Source organism: Trichechus manatus, unplaced genomic scaffold, assembly GCF_000243295.1.
Source record: "Trichechus manatus latirostris isolate Lorelei unplaced genomic scaffold, TriManLat1.0 scaffold00077, whole genome shotgun sequence".
Lineage (NCBI taxonomy): Eukaryota > Metazoa > Chordata > Mammalia > Sirenia > Trichechidae > Trichechus > Trichechus manatus.
Genome location: NW_004444013.1, coordinates 2,248,093 through 2,270,527, shown reverse-complemented (window position 1 = coordinate 2,270,527; position 22,435 = coordinate 2,248,093). Strand labels below are relative to the sequence as shown.

General features: G+C 53.2%; 1 protein-coding gene across 1 annotated transcript in view; it reads right to left on the bottom strand.

The window, feature by feature from the left end:
- Positions 1-22,435, bottom strand: part of CLIP2 (CAP-Gly domain containing linker protein 2) — an 84,056-nt gene that overhangs the window by 8,614 nt on the left and 53,007 nt on the right. Inside the window, exons 4-13 of the mRNA XM_004380848.1 lie at positions 22,094-22,218; positions 20,299-20,512; positions 19,469-19,666; positions 17,993-18,096; positions 15,962-16,022; positions 8,410-8,514; positions 5,884-6,819; positions 3,810-3,867; positions 1,234-1,317; positions 233-389 (exon numbers count right to left, since the gene is read on the bottom strand). Of these exons, the coding sequence (XP_004380905.1) occupies positions 233-389; positions 1,234-1,317; positions 3,810-3,867; positions 5,884-6,819; positions 8,410-8,514; positions 15,962-16,022; positions 17,993-18,096; positions 19,469-19,666; positions 20,299-20,512; positions 22,094-22,218 (2,042 nt within the window). The remainder of the gene's footprint in view (positions 1-232; positions 390-1,233; positions 1,318-3,809; positions 3,868-5,883; positions 6,820-8,409; positions 8,515-15,961; positions 16,023-17,992; positions 18,097-19,468; positions 19,667-20,298; positions 20,513-22,093; positions 22,219-22,435) is intronic.

Sequence of the window (22,435 nt, the reverse complement as noted above, 5' to 3'; positions counted from 1 at the left end):
GGAGAGCACGGTGATCACAGGTGACGTCAGTCAGCTCCCTACTGGTCCCTTCTGCCTTTGGGGAAGACTGAGGAGAGCACGGTGATCACAGGTGATGTCAGTCAGCTCCCTACTGGTCCCTCCCGCCTTTGGGGAAGACAGGCTAACAGGTGGAGAAATGGTCACAGCCAGAAGGAGGCCCCCAGCTGGGTGGTGAGGCTGCAAGTTCTGACCCACAGGCCCCGCGACTCACCGCTCCTTCCGGAGCAGCTCCTGGCTGATGAGCACCAGCTGGCCGGAGGCGTCGTGGGTCTTCCGGGACACGGCCTCCAGTTCAGCCTCCAGGCGCCGCTTCTCCTTCAGGAGGTTGTCCACCTTCTTCTCTCCCAACTTGCACTTGCCCTCCAGTGCTGCAGGTTGGTGGCAGGGGAGGAGGGAGTATGGGAATCTGCTCCACCCAGGGGCCAAAGCCCGTGCCAGGGAGCAGCTCTTCCCAGGGGTGACAGTGATGCACTCCGCTGAGTAATTTTAAAAACACTGTAAAATTCTCTTGTCCTTAAGAGGCAGGCAGCAAGGGGCCCGAGAAAACAGCTACAAAAAGCAAATCCAAACCCCTGGGGCTCTCTAGATGGGGGAAGCAGTCTGCCCTTGCTGAGAGGGTCGCGAGGTATGGGCACTGTTGCCTTGACGAGGTAAGGCTAAATCTTCACCTTGACCTTGGAGGAGCCTGAGGTCATCTGGACTTCGTTGGGACCAATTATGCCACATGAATGTGATGGGAATTGGTAGAAGAGGGGTGGGAATCCCTTCCTAGGATGGGGGCCCTCTCATCTCATTCTGGTGGACGAGAAGCAGGGTCAGTTTATCCCAAATTCCAGGCCCTCAGACTCTCCCTAGGTGTCCCCTCTGCCTTGGTTTCCCCGGCCTGGCTCTCTGCTGTATCCAGTGTCCTTAATTCAATTCTGAAACCCTGGTATTTCTTCCAGGGCTTGGGGGCAGAAATACTGTTATCAAAGTGGCTGATGGGAAATCTATGGTTCACAATCCCAAACTGTCATGGGATTTCGGAGCACAGAGCTGACTCTGGGGAGGGACACCGCTGGGGCCCCAGCTTATATCACGGATGGTGTGTGGCCTTTCTCTCCCACTCACTGCTGCCCTGGTGGAGGCCTGGGTGCCACACTCCACTGCACGCTGCACCCAGCACGGCCCCCAAGAAGCCCCTTGCATCTCCCCTGCGGGAGGGAGACTTACCACTTACTTGGGCCCTGAGCATCTCGGTCTGGGATGTCAATGCTGTCACTTCTTTGTCCCTCTTGTTCAGCTTGTCCTGCAGGCCTGAGGGGAGAGAGAGACAAAGGGCCATCAATGCTCTTGGGCCAACCCTGCAGGCCAGTGGGCAAGGCTGCAGCCCTCCCTCAGGAACCGTAAAACGGACCACGCTTACACCAGTGGTCTCTCTGGGTAATCCACCCTGAAAAGGAGGACTCAATACCAGGTTGTCTTGGGCAACTGAACTCTCAAAGAGTCTTAGTTTCCTCATGTGAAAAGTGGGGATAATAATAATGGTGCCCATGTCACCAGTCATGTGCAGTCAATACAATACTGTGCAGCCTCCTAACAGTCATGAAAAAGGTAAAGCCTGGAAATGCTTAGAAGGAAAACTCACCATAGAAACGTGTTAATTCTCTGTAAGTTAATTTATAAATTTAATGCAATGCCAATAAAAATACAAAAAAGATTTTGACTTTTTTGTGGAACTAGATAAACTGATTCTAAAATCACCTGGAAACACAAATAAGCAAAAGTAGCCACAGAGCTTCCTGGCTGGTGACAGACATGGATGTACGTGGGAGGGCAGCATGTCCCTTTTTGAAATATGGAAGCTCCGCACTGGGAACCCTCCCAGACCTTGCCCTATGCATCCTGTCATTTGTATCCTTTTTGCTGTAATAAAACTGTAATCTTCCATCACTGGAGCAGAAATTTCAGAATTATTCAATACTGGATTTGATTAAATGCAGTACCAAATTTCAGTGCGGGATTCAGTTGAGCAGAGGCTACCTAGGGTAGAATATCAGGATAAAACTGGAATTCAGGTTTTAATCCAGTGCAGTGACTCAATCCTACATATGTCTCCAACACCTGCACTATTTCATTGCCAACAGCATCAAAAAATGTGTGGAAGGATTCACAGAAAACTTCTGAGTACTTGTCTCTACAAAGAAGAACTGAGTCTGGGGCCAATGCGGGAGACCTCTGTGGATCTAATGTTTTATGCTGGGTAGGCATTACTTTTTCAATTAAAAAAAAAAAAAGGAAGAAGATGACAACATCAAGTTCATAAAAAATACAAATCATAATAAAAAAGAAAAATATTGAAGAGAATTTTTAAAAAGAAAAGGAGAAAATACTGTCTGGCCAGTAATTAAAATGTAAATGAAGCTTGAATAATTAAAACATCATAGAATTGGCAGGTGAACAGACAGATCAGTGAAATAGAATAGAAAGTTCAGAAATACACTGAATTACTTCAGGGAATTTAAAGGTAAGGTTGGTATTTCAAATCGGTGGGGGAGGGGAATGAGTTTTTCAAAAATGGTATTGAGATAGTGGGTACTCATTTGGGAAAAAATGAAAATGGATCCTTATCTCACACCTTGTAGAAGATGAATTCTAGATGGGCCAGGGATTTAAATATAGAAAACGAAACTTAAAAAGTATTAGAATAAAAATAATAAATACAGAATCCAAAAAAGAAAAGACTGATTAAAAAAAAATCTGCATGGCAAATCCCACCATAAGAAAAGTCAAAATACAAACCACAAATGGGGAAAAATGTTTGCAATGTCATATATAAAGAGCTTCTAAAAATCAACAAAAATATCAATAACCCAATTGAAAAAAAATGGATACAAGATGTGAGTAGAAAATAGAAATGTCTAAACTTCGGAGTTAAGAGAAAGGCTAACGGAAGCTACATCAGGTAACACCTTTTACATTTCAGATTGGCAGAGCTGACTGTATTTGATGAAACACTTTGTTCGTAAGGTTTGTGGGGAAACATATTTTCAGTCACCACTGGTGAGAGTTAAAACTGGTTTAGCTCAATGGTTGTTATTGTTAGCTGCTGTGAAGTCAGCCCCTGACTCACTGTGATCCCATGCACAATGGGATTGAACCGTTATGATCCACAGGATTTTCACTGGCTGATTTTTTGAAAGTAGACCAACAGACCTTTCTTCTTAGTCTGTCTTAGTCTGGAAGCTTCACTGAAACCTGTTCAGCAACACAGCAACACACAAGCCTCCACTAACAGGCAGTGGTTGTGCATGAGGTGCAATGGCCAGGAACTGAGCCCGGGTCTCTCACACGGAAGGTGAGAATTCTACCACGGGACCACCACTGCCCTTCCTCTGCTTGATGGAGGACAAGGTAACTTACTGCAGCAGTGTTTGTAATAGACAAAGACTAGGAACAACCTAACTATCCATCAGTAGGAGGCTAAGTACATGATGAAAATTCTGTAGCCATATACAAGAATGTACTGATACAGAACCATCTGTAAGATATATTACTATTAAACGGGAAAAAGTGAGGCGCAGACCAGTATGGGAGGTATGGTGCCATTTCTGTTACCTACTCGCTCATAAGTGCATAAAGTATCTCTGCAAAGAGAATGTAAGATGGGTAACACTGCCCCTTCCAAGAGGGAAACCTGAGGAGGGGGGACCCTTCACCATATACCCTTTGAGCCATTTAAAGTTTCTACCTATTTTAAAAAATAAAGTTAAAACCAAACACGGGCCAAACAAACAGTGCCCACTCACCCTCCACTGTCTCCTTCATTCTGATCTTCTCCTCTGAAATGTCGTTGGACTCAATCATCTGAAAGAAGAGGCCCTGTGAGGGGCAAGCTCGCCTCCCCTTTGCCCCAACCCTTGGAGATGGGTTTCGGCCAGTCCGGGAAGCACATCTATAGTGTATACCCCTACAAAAGGGGGTCTGCAAGTCACCCCCAGCCCAGACAATGGAGGACCTCTCTGCTCCCAGCTTCCCTGAAGGCTGCTTGTGCAGCTTCTGTGTGAACAATGCCTACCGGCTCATTCATTGGAAAAGTTTATTGTGTTAAACAGGTATCTTTCCCTGGGATACTTCCAGAGGTTTGTCCGGGAAGGCATTATCTCCCAGAGGTGAGATTCCCAGCCTTGGTTTCCCATCCACGTAACAAGTATTAATTGCCATGGCAAACACCACAAGAAAAGCCAGAAGACAACCGACAGGCTTCCCACTGTTTTTTGGCAGAAGTTTCTGGCCTCCTGCCCAAGCTAGTCATCCTCGGAGCCTGCAGAGTTTGCCAGAGTCTAACACTGTGGGATTAAGGCAGCACAGAGCCGAGCAGGCAGTCACCTCCACCGTCCTGTGCCTCATACTTCTATTTATGCATCCCAAGCTCCATTTTAGTCTCAATAAGCTGCAATTAACTAAACTCCCTAGATCTTTATTTATACACACAGCAGTGAGAACAAGGCTCTAAATTAGACATATCCTTAAAAAAAAAATCCCCATACTTACTACACGAGACCAAAAATCCAACTGTCCCTGGTCCTAAACCTCTGAATCTGGGAGGCACGTGGACTCAGACTGCAGTCCCAGTGTGTGTGGATAATCAAGAGATGTGATGTGCTTCCTGCTTCCCGGCCCGAGTGCCTAACTGAGGGGTGGGTCCCTAGGCCCCCATCCCCCAGGCTCTGCAGAAACACAGCAGCACAAACCCTCCCCCACTCAGGGAACCCAGGTCTGGCCTCTCTCCTCACCAGCAGCCCCTCAGGCCCATGTGGACCTCAGCTAACATGGTTTCTTCCTCTGCTAAAAAACCATCCACCTGGCCCAAGGGGTGGGGAGGCCGCAGCAGGGGACCTCAAAGCATGGCACAGACAACCATAAAAAAGTACCCTATACTCAGGACTCCTGAAAACTCATTATTCAACGCTAAACATGGTTTCAATGTGCCTGGGGGAGTTGGAAATCAAGTAACCCTGGGGCCCCTTTTATCAAGGCAATAACCAGGAGATATCCCTCCTCAGAAATTTTGTTGAGGCTTCTGCACCTCAAGGGAGTTAAGGCTAATGGGTAACATGTGTCCAGCCGATGCTGGGCCTGGCACAGGACATGGTGCTCAGAGGCACTCAGAAGGCCCTTCCTGCCCTCACTGCTGGGAATAGCCCAGCTCCCACAGTTCCTGGAGGGGTGGGCTCAGCTGAAGGAGGAGGGATTTCTACATTTGCAGCAAAAGCAATATTGGTGGCAGCGGCCTCTTTGCCCCTGTAGCTTTCTAGATCTCAGCTCTGGGGAGCCCTCCAGCTCTGAAAGGTGGCTGTTTGGCTATAACCAAGTCTCAGCGGGAGTACAGAAAGGGGGCTGCTCTCAGATGCCCTGGGTCAGTGAGTGTGATGGAGATGGGCACCTGGGGCCCAGGATGGACAGGGTTTGCCCCCCAACTTCTGTGCCAGTCCCACGGCCCAGTGCCCGAGGTCATGGGTACTAGGGGAGAGACTGGTGACTTGGGGGGCCCAGTACAGTACAGTAGACTACATCTGGGCCAATCAGGGGGCTGCTTGGGGACTGAGAGGAAGCTAGTCTCCCCAGGCCTGGTCCGGGAGGACCCAGCCAAGTCAGCTCAGACCACCATGGGTCCCCCAGTCCCACCTGGGCCAGCGTCCTCCTGATGGGGGGAGGAGGGCTTCTCCCCTGAGCCAGGGGCCCCAGTGTCCCGTAAGCATGCTCCTGGGGGCAAGGAGAATTCTCCCTGGGCTGGAAAACAGAGGCCAACAGATGCCAAACCCCCCACAGCCCCTCCCGCTTGCCCAGGAGTGCACAGCCCAGCCGGAGGGCGGTGCCTACATGAGCGTGCTGAGAGGAGCACAGGGCCTCCACTGCCTGCAGTCTGTTTTCAGCGACCAGGAGCTTCTCTCGTAGCCGCTCTGCCTCCTGCCTGCTCTGGGCTTCTGACCGCTGCAGCCCCTCATAGTCCAGCATCTTCTTCTCAGCCAGAGAGATCTGCTCCTTGAGGAACTCGATGGCCTGCGCCTGGCCACGGTACTCCACGTCCAGCTTCTCCAGCTCGTGCACCCGCAGCTCGGCGTCACGGCGCTGGTCCTGGGCCTCCTGCAGCTCCCGCCGGTGCTGGCCAGCCTGCAGCTCCAGCTGGGCCCGCCAGTGTTGCCTGAGCCCAGCCAGCTCCTCCTGGGCCTCCTGCAGCTTCTGCCGCAGGCCCTCCTTCTCCTTCACGTGCATGGCCGTCTCGAGGTCGTGCTTTGCCCGCAGGTTGCCCAGCTCCAACTGGTGCTCCATCTTGACACCCTCCATCACAGCCTTCAGCTCCCCAATCTCCTTCTGCTGGGCGCCCGGGCCCGAGTTCAGCGTGGCCTTGAGGTCCTCCAGGGACTTCTGGTGGTCGGAGGCCAGCGAGTCCAGCTTGGACTTCCAGTTGTCCATGAGCCCCATGTTCTCGCTGGTGGCCTGCTGGACCTTGTCCTTGAGGTCCATCACCTCCTGCGCGTACTTCTCATTGGCCGCTCGCAGCTTCTCCACCTCTGCCTGGTAGGTCTTGAGTGCCTTCTCGTACTTGTCCCGCAATGCTCCGCTCTCCCGCTGGTGCTCCTGGCTGGCTGAGAGCAGCCGCTCACGCAGCCGCAGGGTCTCGGTGGCCTCGGGGTGGTCGGCTGGTGGCGGGCCCAAGTGCAGGAGGCACTGCTGCAGCTCCTCGATCTCGCCGCGCCGCAGGCTCAGCTCCTCCTCCAGCTGCAGCACCCGTGACTTTTCAGCCACCGTCGTCAGCTACCGGACAGAGAGGGAGACATGGGTCGGTGCCGCTGAGGGCGAGGGGAATGGGAGAGGCGGGTGGGTCTGGTAGGAAGGGAAGGGTGTCCCTGCCCCTACCTGAATGCCACCTGACTCAGAGGCCTTGCCCACCACCACTTCTGAAAAGACTCCCCCGTGTGCATCCTGATGGCTCAGGGAGCTAAATGTCCCCACTGCCCTATGTGGCTTGGGACAAATTGGTGGTTCAAAGAAACCACCTATTTGAGGTGCTAACATTATTTTTAAAGAGCAGTAATGACACAGTGGATTTTGCATTATCCTGTTCTAGAGAGGTCCACAGCTGTAAGGGGCTGATTCACAGAGGGGTTCTCTGAAGGGGGTGGCTGCTGGCCAAAGAAGGGTCCAGTCTGATGCCTAAAGCAAAACCCATTCCCCGCTGGGAAACTCTGGGACCAGAGGCTCCGCCCTCCAAAGCCTACTCTGACCACATCTACAACTGTGAACTTGGAGACAGCATATTTAAACATTTAAAATTTTTTACAAACTTAAAAAAATGCTTCTGACATTGTTCTTCAATAAAGCGTTTTTGTTGCTTTAGTCAGGCGACGTCTGTGTTTGGAGGGCTCTGCTGTCAGCGGGACAGTCAGTTTCTGCACAGAGACCTTTGCGCACACACGTGCACTGCCCAAGCATGCGCAGTCACTAGGCGCTGGCCAGTTTGTGCAGATGGAACCCCATGTTTCCCGAGCACCCATACGCACACACGTGTACTCGGGTGCTGGGGCCAACGTGCAGAAACTGACCATGGCTCCCTCCACATTCCCACGTGGGGTAAAACTGGTTTTCTCAAACCACTGCTCGCTGGCCACTAGGATATGTGGCCAGGATTAAGTTCAGCTGGGCTGACTGCTGGGCTATGTGGCCAGGATTAAGCTCGGCTGGGCTGGCCAGCTGTCTGAGCGTGCTGGCCTGCACAGGGCACTGGGGTCCAAGGCGTGCTTGGTGGCGTAGAGCATGGACTTGAACACGCAGAGCTTTCCCTGGCCTGGGGCCCACTGCACCACAATAGCCAGACCCTGGGGCTGATGCAGTCCTAGCTCCTGGGGACACCCCCCCACACCTCCCTAGCCCCAAGTCCTTCAGGCTGGCCCCTCTTGCCACCCACATTTGAGACGCCTGGGCTAGAGGCACCTGGACCCACTGTCCCCCGGCCTCATGTCCTTCCCCAGCTGCCTGAACTGAGGGAGGGGCCTGCTGACTCTGTGCCTACCTACATAAGGGACAATACACTCCCAAGAGGCTCCTAATTTCTGACCATGACAAAGCCTTGTCATGGCAATGCATGATGAGGGTCTCACAGGACACTCTCAGCCAGTGGGCCCATGGGTTGGGGAGCACAGCCCCCGAGAACAAAGACCTCTCCCTACCACTGAGCATCACTGGCCAATGCAGAAGAAGCACGTTGCTAAATCTTGCCTTCCCTACTAGGAGGGGGTGCAAAAGAAAAACAACGAGGATCACTGCCAAAGACAGAAAATACGTAATAAAACCGGGAAGCGGAAGGAGGCACCAAGGGCAGCGGCGGCCGGGTGGCAGCGGCGTTACCCTGTTGTCTGCTAACTCCCTGAGTAGCCGCTCGGCCTGCGCCTTCTCCAGTAGCAGGCTCTGCTCCAGCTCCCCAATGCGTGCGTGCTCCAGCTGCGTCTGGGTCTGGTCCACCCAGGGTGGGGTGGGGTGGCGAGGGGGAGAGGGCATAGGGGAGAGGAAGCCATAAAGAGAAAGAGAGAGAGAAAGAGAGAGGAGGCGTCATCTTCGTGAATAAGACAAGGACAGCAGGTCAACGAGAAAAGAATCGAATTGGCTCAGGGAGAGAAAGGGGTCTGGGAGGCGGCGGGTGGGGCCTGAAGCCCTCCCCTCACTGCATCCTGGCTGGGCTTATTTAAGGGCAGAGGAGGGTGGCAGTGGGCACCCCATTCCCCTCTGTCACACCCAGGCAGCCCCTCCCTTGCAGCTCCCACTGCTGGCTCCCTGGGAAGGGCCCACAACTTTTCCCCTTCCCCATGTAGGGCCTGCCGCTGTTCCTCATTTGAAGCCTAGGCCCCAGCACACAGGAAGCCTCAGGAATCTTTTGATTATGAATAAATTACCTCAGGGTTCCCAGTGCCAAGGGCAGAAGAACCAAGTGTAAGGGGTTTCAAAAGTATACCCCCACCATACTGAGTCCTTAGACCAGGACATGTCCCCACCACCCGGCTCGGCCTCTTTGGTGGTGGCCAGGCTGTGCCTCCTGCAGACCTGTCACAGCCCAGCCTCACTGGTGCCCACCCCCGGGTCCCCAGAAAGCACAAAAGCACTTTTGTCCCAGCATCACAATACCCACTGCATACACTGACAAAGCCGAGCATTCTCAGACGGGCTGCTGGATTTCCCACAACAGACCCCCAGAGAGCAGCAGTGAGGGCCGCGCTGGGTACCCGGGGTGTAGGAGACTATGTTCATAGGGAGGAGTGAGAGAGGGCCTCATCCTCTTGCTACCCCGTGACTGTCCAGGAGAAGCAAGGCCACAGCACATTTCTAGGGCAGTTCTGAGAGGAGGCAGGCTTAGTAAAACAGCATATATGTGCAAAAACACCAATAAAAACCGACGCTGGCAAGGTGAGGTGACGTTAGTAAACTTGGCCAGTGCTGACGTTACAAGCCCATCCCGTCTGTTTGAGAAATACTCTGATAATACATAAAGAACTACAGAGATGTGTATGCCCTTTGGCCTCTGAGCTTATTTCTGCAAATTTTCTTAAAGAACAACAAAAAAGGCACTCTCTCTCAAGAGGGCAGCATGCTTCAGTGCTAATAAGCAGTCACATTTGGTCTCTTCCAGAAAATTCCAGACTGATGAAATATGTGCCTCTATCCCACACACACAGGGCCCACGGCCCCTTCCCCCTAAACACTGCCTCCCAGGTGGTGGGCACAGCAGCTCTGCCCAGAGCCCTCCCCGCAGGGAGTGTGATCGTAAGTACCACTGTGATGGCCTCGTGGGCAGGAAGACCTCCAGCTTCATAATCTCAAAGGCAAGTTCATTTGATACCCCCAAAGTCAGGGGTCAAGCAAGGGCACCTCCCTATCACTTTCAGAACTTCCAGCCTCCTGGCTACTGGTAGGTCTGTGGGCTGGGGTCTCTGTGAGCACACGGGCGACTAGTGCAGTTGCTTCAGGTGCTTACCTGCCGGTGTTAGCCGCTGCTGAGTCACCCCTGACTCATGGCCACCCCATGCACAACAGGGCTGGACCTTTGTGATCCATAGGGTTTCCACTGGCTGATTTTCAGAGTAAATCACCAGGCCTTTCTTTCTAATCCGTCTGACTTTGGAAGCTCCACTGAAACCTGTTAAGCATCGCAGCAACATGCAAGCCTCCACTGACAGATGAGCGGTGGCTGTGCATGAGATACACTGACTGGGAATCTAAGCCATAGTGTTGCGGGAAAAAACAGCCCCTAAAAGGCTAGATTTTAGGTAGGATGGATGATTCGGCCTTCCATTCCGCTCAAGGGCTGTTACGGACTGAACTGTGTCCCCCAAAAATATGCATTGCAAATTCTAACCCGTACACATGTGGTTGTAATCCCACTTGGAAATGGGTTTTCTTTGTTGTGTTCGTGAAGCGTCAAGTGTGTGTTAAGTCAATCTCGTTTGAGATATATAAAAGAGATTAAATAAGCAAGTGAGCAGCAGAGATGGGGAAGAAACATGCCAAGCCACATGAAGATCGCCCGGGAGTAGAAGCTCAAAAAAGACAGGACCTTTCTCTAGAGCTGACAGAGAAAGAAGCCTTCCCCTAGAGCTGGAACCCTGAATTTGAACTTTCAGTCTCCTAAACTGTGAGAAGGTAAGTCTCTGTTTGTTAGAGCCACCTACGTGTGGTATCTCTGTTATAGCAGCACTAGAGAACTAAGACAAGGGGCGTGAGGAGCGGGGCCCTCCATGCTCCTGTTCAGTCACTCTCAGGTCCCAGAAGCTAACGTTCACAAAATCACAGACAAGGCACCCGGGCAGTCTAAGGGTTGACGTGATTATGTCTCTTGCACTGACTTTAGAAAACAGCCTCCTCATAGGGGGTGTCTCCACTGTCTCCCACCTCACAGGAGAGAGGGACCACCCCAGAGAGGGAAAGCCTGGAACTCAGAAATCACCCAGCAACTTCGGGGCAGAGCGAGGCCTAAAACTCAGCCTCCAGGTTGCAGGCTGGAGCTCTTCCCCCGGACCACCTTCAGATTCCTGACGCGGTGGGCACTCCTCATCTCCCTGCCCTGACTGGGATCCCACAGCGCTCCCTCAGCCCCGCCTATGCCCCTGACCTGTAGCTCTCTCCCCCCTCACCCACAGGAGTCTACTCCACTTGTAAAGGTGGAGCCACAGCCTTGGGACACCTCTCAGATCAGGGCTTTGCTGTTAACTAATTGGGGCAGGAGGTGCATTGGCCAGGAGACAAACCCATAGTGCCGGATGCTGTCCAGTCGATTCCGACTCATGGCAACCCCACCTATGTCAGAGTAGGATTGTGCTCCATAGGGTTTTCAGTGGCTTATTTTTTGGAAGTAGATCACCAGGTCCTTCTCCCAAGGAGCCTCTGGATGGACTTGAGCTTCCGACCTTCCAGCTAGCAGCTGAGTGAGTTAACTGTCTGCACCACCCAGGGGCTCCCCAAATACATAAGGGGCTCCCCAAATACATAAGCCACTTCTCTAAACTGCCCTTCAGTCCTTGGCAATGCCCAGTGAGTTCTCAACAAACAGCTGATTCTGGGTTCATAAACTGGTTCTGTCTGTTAAAATAGGTATTCCTATGCAAATGAAAAACTAGCAAGGTGGTACTATTTAATCAACAAAAATCCCTGATGATTAAAAAACAACAAAAGCCCCATGCTGTCAAGTCCAAGGCAGGTGCTGATGTCCCAGTTACCACCAGGCGGCAGCAGAGAGCAGCACAGATCTTTCTGTGATGCAAAATGGCATCAGCCATTTAAGAACCATAAAACATGTTCCTAGTCAGCGTCCCAAGAAAAGCACCTTACCGTGCACCCCTGCCCTGTTTTGGCACTGGGGATATCAACATGAAGAAGACAGTCAGGGTCCCTCACCCTCAAAGGGCTTATATTCTGGTGAGGGGCATGATCAATAAACGAATAGGATAATTTCAGATTGCGATCTGGTGTATCAACAGAGTGCTAGTGTAGAGAGTAGCTAGGTGGGAGGTGAAACAGAGGAACCAGCGAAGGCCTCTTTGAGAAATAAAATTTAAACAGAGATCTGAACACAAGGAGGAACCAGCTGTACAAAACGGGCTGGGGGAAGAGATGAGTGATTCCAGCACAAAAACCTGCAGGTCCAACAGCTGAGAAGCAGAGCAGAGCTTGGAGTGTTACAGAAACAGAGGAGCACCACAACACGCCTGCAGCAGGATAAACAAGGGGCAGGGTGGGAGACAGGGCTGGAGAGGAGGAGGGGCTGGTCATGAGGGTCTTCTCTGGGCCACTTGCCAGAGATTGGATTTTTTTCTAGTGTGTTCCCTCTACTTCTGTATAGGTTAAAAAACTTCCAAAATTTAGAAAAAAAAAATTAAGACTTCTGGTTTCAGTGTGGAGACTGGATAGCAGAGGAACAAGAGAGGAAAGGAGGGGCCAGGGAGAGGCTGGTACCATCGCCCAAGGAGAGATGCTGTGGGATGAGGACCACCAGAGGGAGTAGCTTTTGAACGCAAGGTCAAGGGGATTTGGGATGAGGACAAGGGAAAGAGAAGATCTAAGACATGAATTCTAGCTGTGGGCCGAGCAGCTGTGTGGGTGGCGGGGTCCATTACTAACGGGAAAGACAGGGTGGGGAGCATCACAGCGACACACGCAGGCCTCCCCTGACGGGTGGTGGCCGTGCATGAGCTGCGCTGGCCAGGAACTGAACCTACAGTGCAAGAGAAGAACAGCCCCTACTATCCAGATTTTAGGTGAGGAGGCTGGGAGTTGTTGCTATTAGCTTCATCGAGTCAGCCCCTGACTCCTGGTAACCCCACGTAAAACGGGTTTGGACTGTTGTGATCCATAGGGTTTTCACTGGCTAGTTTTCGGAAATAGACCACCAGGCTTTTACTCCTAGTCTTAGTCTGGAAGCTCTGCTGAAATTTGTTCAGCATCAGAGTAACACGCAAGCCTCGCCTGACAGATGGGTGGTGGCTGCACATGAGGTGCACCGGCCGAGATCAAACCCGGTCTCCTGCACGCAAGGTGAGAATTCTACCACTGAGCCACCACTGCCCCAGGCAGGGAGTCAGGGCTGGTGGGAAGACCTGCTGGACACGCTCCTCTGGGGACGCCTACTACTCACCCAGCTGGAGACGTCAAGGTGGCAGCAAGACATGCCAGCATGGAGCACAGGGGAAGACGGTGCCCGGAGGGAAGTACTCGGGGACCAGGGGATGATAAACGCGTTTCCAGCCACAAGCTGAAAGCTGTTCCCCAGGGACAGTGGAGACCAGGAGGCAAACGGGGCTGGAATTGGGCCCTTGGACAGGCCAACACTCGGATGTCAGGACGGAGAGGACAAAAGGAGGCTGAGAAGTTGGAATGGAGCGCCTAACCCAGCTGGAGGTGCGCGGAGAGGAGAAACCGTCAGCGTAAGCAACTCTTGAGACGTTTTGCTGTGAGGACAAGTGGAGAGATGAGGTGACAGCTGGAGGGAACCAGGTCAAGGAGGTGTTCTGGCTTTTATTTTTTACTTAAGGCAAGTAGGGATGAGGGTGACTTGTGGTCAATTTGCTTCTGTTTGCCATGAATATGGTCACAATTGGTTTTGTACAATAAAAATAGTAACAAAGGACTAGAGTGCCCTTCTGCCTGAATTAGCTGTGTCTGTAGCTGTCCCACCCCCTAACTCTCCCAGCCACAGCCACTGGATCAGGGATGGACACCTGATCCAAAGCCAGCCTGCCCATTGGCTAGTCTGGGACCAATCAGATTCTCTTAAGAGAACAACTGGTAGATGGTGGGGGATAGAGCCCAGGCGTGCCTAGAGCCCAGGTGGGGCCAGGTACAAGGTGGGTGGGTGGCCAGGAAAAGGGGTAGGATGTGCCAAGAGCAAGAGACCTAGTGGTGCAGTGGTTAAGCGCTCGGCTGCCAACCAACACATTGGTTAGGAAGCAACACATTAAGCAAGGAAGAGAATGAGCTTGGCTACTGATGCTGTTTCTCGATCCATTTCCCTGAACTGTCTACCCCGGGGGCTGTGCGATTTCTCTGCAGCCTTTTAGTAAAGGCCCTGGTGACTGTCATTAGTGGAAGGCGCACTGCCCAGAAGCTCTGCCCAGTCCCTGCAGGAGGGCAGCCACCCAGCAGAACCAAACGACTTAACAGTATCAGCTAGGACATATACGTTAGAAACGATGTTGGCTGACAAAAAAGGATCAGACTTACTGGCCTGACAGAGACTGGAGAAACCTCGAGAGTATGGCCCCTGGACACCCTTTTAACTCGGTACTGAAGACACTCCTGAGGTTCACCCTTCAGCCAAAGATTAGACAGACCCATAAAACAAAATGAGACTAAACGGGCACACCAGCCCAGGGGCAAGGACTAGAAGGCAGGAGGGGACAGGAAAGCTGTAATAGGCAATCCAAGGTCTAGAAGGGAGAGTGTTGACATGTCGTGAGGTTGTTAACCAATGTCAGAAAACAATATGTATACTAACTGTTCAATGAGAAGCTAGTTTGTTCTGTAAACTTTCATCTAAAGGACAATTAAAAAAAGAAAGAAAAGAGTTTTGGCTGAGTCGCCTACGCCACCTTGTGCCCTGACATCCATTCTTGAAGCACTCAGGCAGCAAAATCAGCTCCAAAAGAAGCCAGCAGTGATCGAGGTAGCCACACATGTGCCCATCCCAGCCAGGGTCATCCAAGGGCAGGACAACCACAAGCACCCTTTGGCTGGTGGGTCACTGAAGTTGTGGGGTCTTAACACAGCTCTTTCACAAAGTCAGAAATCTATTTTCTGATTTGAGCTCAGAAACCTAGTGCAGTGAGCCCCAAAGTGTGGTCCCCAGACCACCAGCCTCACCCAGGAGTGTGTTAGAAATACACATTCTCAGGCCCCACCCAGATCTGCTGACTCAGATTCTGACGGTGGGGCCAGTGATCTGTATTTTCACAATCCCCTCAGGGGATGTTTATGAATGCTGAAGTTTGAGAACCACTGCTCTAGTTTCAGCCTCCTCATTTTACAGATAAGGAAACTGAGGCCCAGGCAGGGAAAGAAGCTGTCCAAGACCAGTGGGGGCCGGGATCACAGTGCAGGAGGGACTGAATTCACCGTCCCCCTGCTGATGGTCCCAGGAGCCTTCATCCAGTGTCCTCTCCGAGCAAGCAGTCAGGGTCACAGAGGAAGACATCCCGCCCACCCAACTGCAGCCTCATGGGCCCCGAGATCTCCGCACGGTGTGCTTAGGAGGGCTTGGAGGCAAGGTCTTTAAAGGGCTTGAGTAATTGGTCTGAGCATCCCCAGTCCCTCAGCTCTGAAAGGGTGGGTTACATTGGGAGTGAAAAGGTCCAACCTCACACAGACCAGTTTGTCCAGGGTTAGAACTGAGGAGGTAGATCCGACAACTGGCCACCCTAGGAGCTAAGCTCGGGGGTTGGAAGTCCTGGGTCCTGGTCCCAGTCCTACTGCTTGGTGAGTCCCTTTGCCTTTCTGGGCCTCAGTTTCCCCGTTCATAAATTCTGTGACTCAAAAAGCTACTTCCAATCAAAATGTTCCCAGGAACCCAAGATAAACTAATGGCCCAAGGGACACTTTTACGGCTATTTTCCAACAAGAAAGGGTAAGAGAATCCAGCCCCTATGTCCTCATGCCCAGCCCTGTGTCCTTGCTACCCTCCATCCACCCCACCCAGCTACTGACAAGGAGCCATGGACCCTCTGGGGCTGAACCAATCTCACTTCTGACACCTGAGTCTCTTATGACCTGCCCCCTCCTCCTCCCAGGGTGTGACCTTTGACCCTTCCCATTTCTCCTTGTCCCCCTCCCAGAAACTGCAGCACTGCTGCCTGGAATCTATGGCAAATGGGCTGGGCCTGGAGTACTGTGTGAGTCCAGGGGGAAGGGCTTTGACTGTTACCTCCAGATCTCCCTTGGTGATGGACTCCTCCTCCACTCGGAACTGCAGGTCCTCCACCTTCCTGCAGGGGAGAGAAAGAGGGGGCTGACAGGGCTTCACCCAGAGCGATGGGCTTCACCAAGTCATCAACAACAGCACAGAGGCAAGGCCATCCCAGGCCCAGAGTCCAAGCTCCTGATCATGCAGAGGGGAAGGTCCAGTAGAGCAGGGACTCGCCCAAAGTCCTATGGCTGATGGGGGCAGAGCCTCCTGGAAACTTCTAGACCTTCCAACGTCCCCCCTGCACTCTATGTGCAGAGACCACCACTTCTCTAACATGGGGTGTTTAATACAACATCAGTCCTCCCCAGGATGACTGTGGGGAATAAACGATATTATAAATGGAAACACAGTGAAGTTAATGATGACTCTGCCTTCATCATTGCAGGGAACAGATGTTGCCACATGTGATAATCTGGGGTGGGAGGGGAGAAGGGAGGGACAGAGGGTGTGCTTCCTCCTCTGTTGACCCCATTCTCATCCACAGGCCCCAAAAGACGGGGCCAGGGTCCCAATCCCCACTCCCTGGCTGCTCCTGATGAAGGGGCTCCCTCAGGGAGACATACTTGCCCACACAGGGTTGGGGCTGCTGACCATGGGGGGAGCCACAGGCCCGCTGCACATCACAGTTCACAAAGCTGCTCTTGCCGGGGCTTCCTGACAGCTCCCAGCATACAGATGAGAAAACTGAGGCTCAGAGAGGGCAAGTAACCTGCCTGAGGTCACACAGCATGTGCAGGGCAGTGCTGGGACATGTACCTAGGCCCTTCCCGAATGCAACTCCCACGTTGTCTTCAAGGTCTGTTTTTGTTGGCTGGCATCAGGTGCATTGCCACGGGAACCAGAAGTGTGGGCACCAATGACCGTCTCAGGCAGATATAAATAAACCCTCATCTCCCCGAGTCAGACAGTAACAACAGCCTGGGAGCACATGCCTCAGCTGAAAGCCCAACAGACTCAAGTCGGGGGCTGAGGATGGGAGGGACCTGCTGCATGGTGGAGGGGAGGGAGATGCAGAAGTCTGTACATCATCTAGGAGATGAGAGAGAAGCTCCTGGGCCAAGGGAAACCTCCACCATGCTGACTGCTCTCTGCTCTGTGTCCCACCAGATCACGCCAGGACCTAGCAGGCCAGACGGGCACCTGCTGTCTTTGGTTGGGGGGCCAGTGGGGAAGTGGGTCATGCCTGCATCTTCAGTGGGTTTCTAAGCTTTCACTAAATCCCACCTGCTCCTCCTCTTGGCCAGAAGCTTACCTGGGTAGGTGGAGTCTTCTCCCTGCATCCCTGAAGCAGCCCCCAAAACATACAGATGGAACCACAACCCCCCCTCCCCGCCACCGTGGCAGGGCAGAACCAGGGTAGCCACTAGCTGGCTGGTGGCCTCAGGCAAGTCCCTCTCCTTCTCTGAACCTCAGTTTTCTCCCGTGACGTGGGGGCAGTCACACCAGCCTCCTGGGCTAAGCAGGTTGAGAGACCCAATCTAGGCAAAGCGTTTAGCACCGGGTCTGACACCTGACGTGACTGATTCTCTAAGCCTCAGTTCCCTGACCTGTGAAATGGGCAGGAAGCTTCAGGACAGGAGCTGCGAGGTTCAGATGAGCCAAACACAAAAGCTCCCCTCACAGGGCCTGACGCGGCAGGTACTTAGGGGAAAGTGGGGTGCTGGTCTTCACAGTGCGAGGGCCCCTCCCTGGTACTCCTCTCCCGGTTCACTGTATAAGCTGGACAGGGCACAACAGTGAGCCCTGTACGGTGAGTGTCAGAAGGAAAACTGTGAGTGCTGTGCGGGGTGCTTTACCTGTATGTCTTCCCAACAGCCTGAAGAGATGGGAAGCAGCACCCCCACTTTACAAGGAGAAGACTGAGGCCCACAAACCTCAGGTCACTATCCAGGCTGACACAGCCAGCAAGCAGTAGGGGCAGGGTTTGAATCTGGGTCTGCCTATTCTTGAGCCTGTACTCTCCTTCACCTGGGCCAGGGCAGCACATACCTCCTCTCCTCCTCCAGCTGGTTGGACAGGTCTACCTTCTCCTTCCGCACGCTCTCCACCAGCAGCCGTGCCCGCTGCAGCTTCTCCTCTGCTTCTGCAACATACTGTGCCCCGAGCAAGGGTCAGTACATGATCAGCCTCCTCCTGGGGCCTAGTGGCCAGGGGAGGGCAAGGAGAGGCCAGGGCGGTGCAAGGAGATGGGCCTGGAAGCCCAATCACCCCTCCTCCCCTGCCAGCCTAGCCAAGTGCCAAGGACAGCAGAAGGTAGGGCTCGCCCAGGCCCACCTGCCCCCGAAGCCTAACATCCCAGTACCTGCCAGACCTCCATCTACCTGTGGTCTTGGGAAGACCACTGTCAAGGCACACATGGGAACTTGGCTTGATTAATCCTGGCACCCAAGAGAGGGGTGAGCTGCGCCCCAAATGGGGACAGACCCAGGAGGCTTTTATGCAGGCACACAAACAGCAGGGGAGAGAGCAGGCATGTGACAGCAGCAGATCCGGGAGGCCTGGGGCAAGGTTTGCTTCCCGGAATCCAACCCATGAATCTGCTCAAAAGCATGATCTGAAATGCGGACCAGAAAAAACTCAAAAAACAAACCAGCTGCTGTTGAGTCCACTCCGACTCAGGGTGGCCCCATGCGTGTCAGGATAGAACCGTGCTCCAAAAGGTTTCCAATGGCTAATTTTTTGGAAGTAGATCACCAGGACTTTCTTTTAAGGCACTTCCGGGTGGATTTGAACTGCCAACCTTTTGGTTAGTAGCCTAGGCTTAACTGTTTGCACCATCCAGGGACTCTGAAATGTGGACAGCTGTATATGAAAAATGTTACTGCACTATTATTTACAAAAAGTGAAAAATTGGAAACAACCTAAAAACAACAGGGGCTTGGCAGCATCAGTAAGGACACATTCCATGATGGACGACATGTGGCTGTTAAAACGGTGAAGGATTTTCCACGACCTAGGAAATGCTCACATTATACGAGGCAGGAAAAAGCAGGATACAAAAGTTCATATCCAGGTTCTGAAAATACGTGTACATATCCATCCATACACACAGAAAAAAGACTGGAAGGAAATTCACCAGGTTACTAAGGGTTATCTCTGGAAAGGAGGAGGACAGGTATTGGTAATTTAAGCACAAAACTAGTTGCCACTGACTCCTACTCACGGTGACCACACGTGTCAGAGTAGAACTGTGCTCCACATGGTCTTCAATGGCTGATTTTTCAAAAGTAAATCACCACGCCTTTCTTCCAAGGCGTCTCTGGGTGGACTCGAACCTCCAACCTCTCGGTTAGTAGCCAAGTGCGTTAACCCTTTGCATCACCCAGAGACACTGCTGGTAATTTAGTATTTCTCCACACACCCCAAGTTCTCTGCTCTGAGACTCTGTGTGGGTGTGACTAGACAGGACTGGCCCAAGAAGGCAGCTAGTGCCTCAGTGCACCCGCTGTCTGCCTGCCCACCCACCTGCTCGTGCTGCGCCTTGAGCAAGGCGATCTCCTTCTCCACCTCGCAGATGTGGCTCGTGGCCTTGGCCACCTCAGCCCGCTCCAGGTCCCGTTCAGCCAGCAACTGCTCGATGTGCTGCTGCTTCTCCTTCAGCGCCTCTTGCAAGGCTGTTGTACCCGAGATCTTGCGAGCATAGCGCGAAGAGGTCTCCGTGAGCTGCAGGAAGGTGTGTGTGCAGGCAGGACTCAGGGATAGCTTGTCTGGGGCACTGTGGGCTCAGCTGCCTCTGCCCAGCCTACCCCAGAGCCACCCAGCAGGTGGGAGACCCAAGTGTCTCGACTCCCAGGGTCCTGCTCCTCCCCGACCCGTGCCCTAGACTCTCTGAGGCCTGCCTACTTACTCAGGGGGCAATCAAAACATCCGAGATTTAGTGAACTCATCTCAGGAGAGTCAGAGGCCCCTGCGACTCTCCCTCTCCTGGGCCGGGAGGAACTTCCCACCCGAGATTAAGCTCGGAGAGAAGGCCCTCTCCCATCCTACTGAGCAGCCTCACCTTAACCCAGCACGACTATGCCAGGCTTTCCAACCCCCTGCCCTGCCTTATGTGACCTTCTGACCCTTCTTAACTCCCGGGGAAGGACTTAGGCTACAACAAACCAGAAATACAAAAATAACAATAAACATAGATGGGTCAATCTTCCCTATTAAAAATATGAGCTGACGTCTTTATTCAAAACCCCTAAACTGAGGGATGCCTGGAACCACAGTAAGTCAGAGGCAGAGTGGGGAGCCCACTTTCCCTATCCCCATGCACATACTAGGGTACCCCCACCCCACTCTGCCCTCACCAGGCCACTGCGGCTGGGCCGGCCCCCAACGGAGGAGGCCACAGAGCTGACGGAGCTGATGGAGGAACTGCTGGGACTGTGGGTCAGCGCTGAGACACCCATGGCCATACGCTTGGTTTTCTTGGCTTTGGCTGGGCTGGTAGACGGGAAGCCGATGCGGATCACCTTGTGGATGGGTGCGAAGAGACCAAACTTGGGTGGGCACTGGAAGTACCTGGGGAAGGGGGCGAAACCCACACTGCTGTCACGGCCCACAGCCTAGAGTCTCCCTGCCTCCCCGACTTAGTCAGAGCCCAGAAGACAGACAGGAACTGCCTTGGGACTCCATCACTCGCACTGCAGGGTGGAAATCCTCCAGACTGGTAGACCGTGCTCCTGGAAAGTCAGTGGCTATGAACAGCCATGGGGAATACTCTTGGGAGATGGGGAGAGAACAATTACTGAGCACCTGCTCTGTGCCAGTCCCTTTACATGAATGCTCACTTCAATCCTCCAACCACTCTATTGTTACCTGTATTTCACAGAAGAGGAAATTTAGACTCAGAAAGGTTAAGTAACCTGCCTAGGGTCACACAACTGGCTAATAGCAAAGGTGGGACTGGGCTCCCCCAGTATGCTGGGCTCTAAAGCCCACTACACTTGGCTCCCACACGTAGTCCAGAGGCTCCCCAGCCATGTCTGCCACCCACTCTCATAGCTGTCCTTGGCCCACCCCCAGACCCAAGAGATCCCACCAGCTTTCTGGGCACGGAGCTCCCTGCATGGAGAAGCAAAAGCCAAAGGGACACCTTGGGGGCCGGGAGAGGCTGCCCACCTGCCTTCAATTCTGAAAGCAAGAGTGAGTCGAGAGAAACACTGTGAAAATCGGAAGATGTAAAGCTGTCACAAAAACTTCGGGTTCTCTTCTCTAAAAAGCTCTGGGGTCATGGGCTCCATGCAGGAACAGGGAGATAGACCTGTTCCATTTCTGATGCACCGTGAAACTGCCGCCATCCCTGCCTCCTCCCACCTCCAGTCTGCTCCCTGCCTAGCACATCCTCCTCAAGACTTTTCCAGAAGCGAATCCAACTCTCCTCCAAGGCCTGGTTCAAGTCTGGCTCGTCCCGACCGCTCGGCCTGTACTGCAGTGACCACCGCTTGGAGCTGCCACAGCCGTATCTGCCACAGAATCGAGCCTGGGGACAGCCACACAGCACTCAGGCCACCTCACCTTAGTTCCACACCCGTGGCAGATGCTGCCCACTGACCACATCATTCCCCCAGCCCCCTGAGCCCAGACACAGCCGTAAGCCCCTTCTCAACCCTGCAATCTAGGCAGCCAATACCTTTTCATCAGAGATGGCATGAAACTTGGAACCCACCTGTAGTCCCCAGGAAAGCCCTTGGCGTAAAGCGCTGGGCACTGTCAAGGGCACTGTGGTTACTTCACGTGTTATCCAGGCGAGTCCCCAGAGGGCAGAGACCACTGCCTCTCCCTTCCCAGTGCCCCCACCCCCAGCTTAGCCATGCATGGCATGGAGAAGGGAACTCAGGATGGATGGATTCTCCTACAGCTTGCTGTGACTTTCTGTGTGAACCCGGGCAATGACCTCTCTGGCCTCTGTTCTCTCACCTATAAAATGAGGTGATAATCCCACCACCTATCTTGGCAGGCTATGTGAGAGAGGGGAGAAAGCACCTATATCAGGGTGTCTGGCACAATCACCCTGAATCTCAATATTGGCTTCCTCAGATGCCCCATCCCCAACCCAGGCTAGAACCCCCCCTCCCCGCCCCCTGGGAAGGCCCGCCGTACCTGGTGCCCGCTACTGCCCCATCATTCTTCCCAAGGGGCTCGTCCAGCTCCACGCCACACCACTCGCCCTTGGCGAAGTCTGTCTCCCCAACATACCGCACCACACCAGTCTTCGTCCCACCAACCTGTTGGCACACAGAGACTCAGGTCCAGAGGCTGCCGTGGGCATGGGCAGAGATGGCACTGGAGAGGCCCAGAGGACAGCTGGGAGGAATACGGGTACAACCACTGCCTCCCAGGGCTGTCCCACGGAAGAGCACAGGCTTTGGAGACAGACATGCATTCAAACCCTGGCTGTGTGAGCTCAGGCTGGCTCCCTAGGCTTTCTGAGCCTCAGCCTCC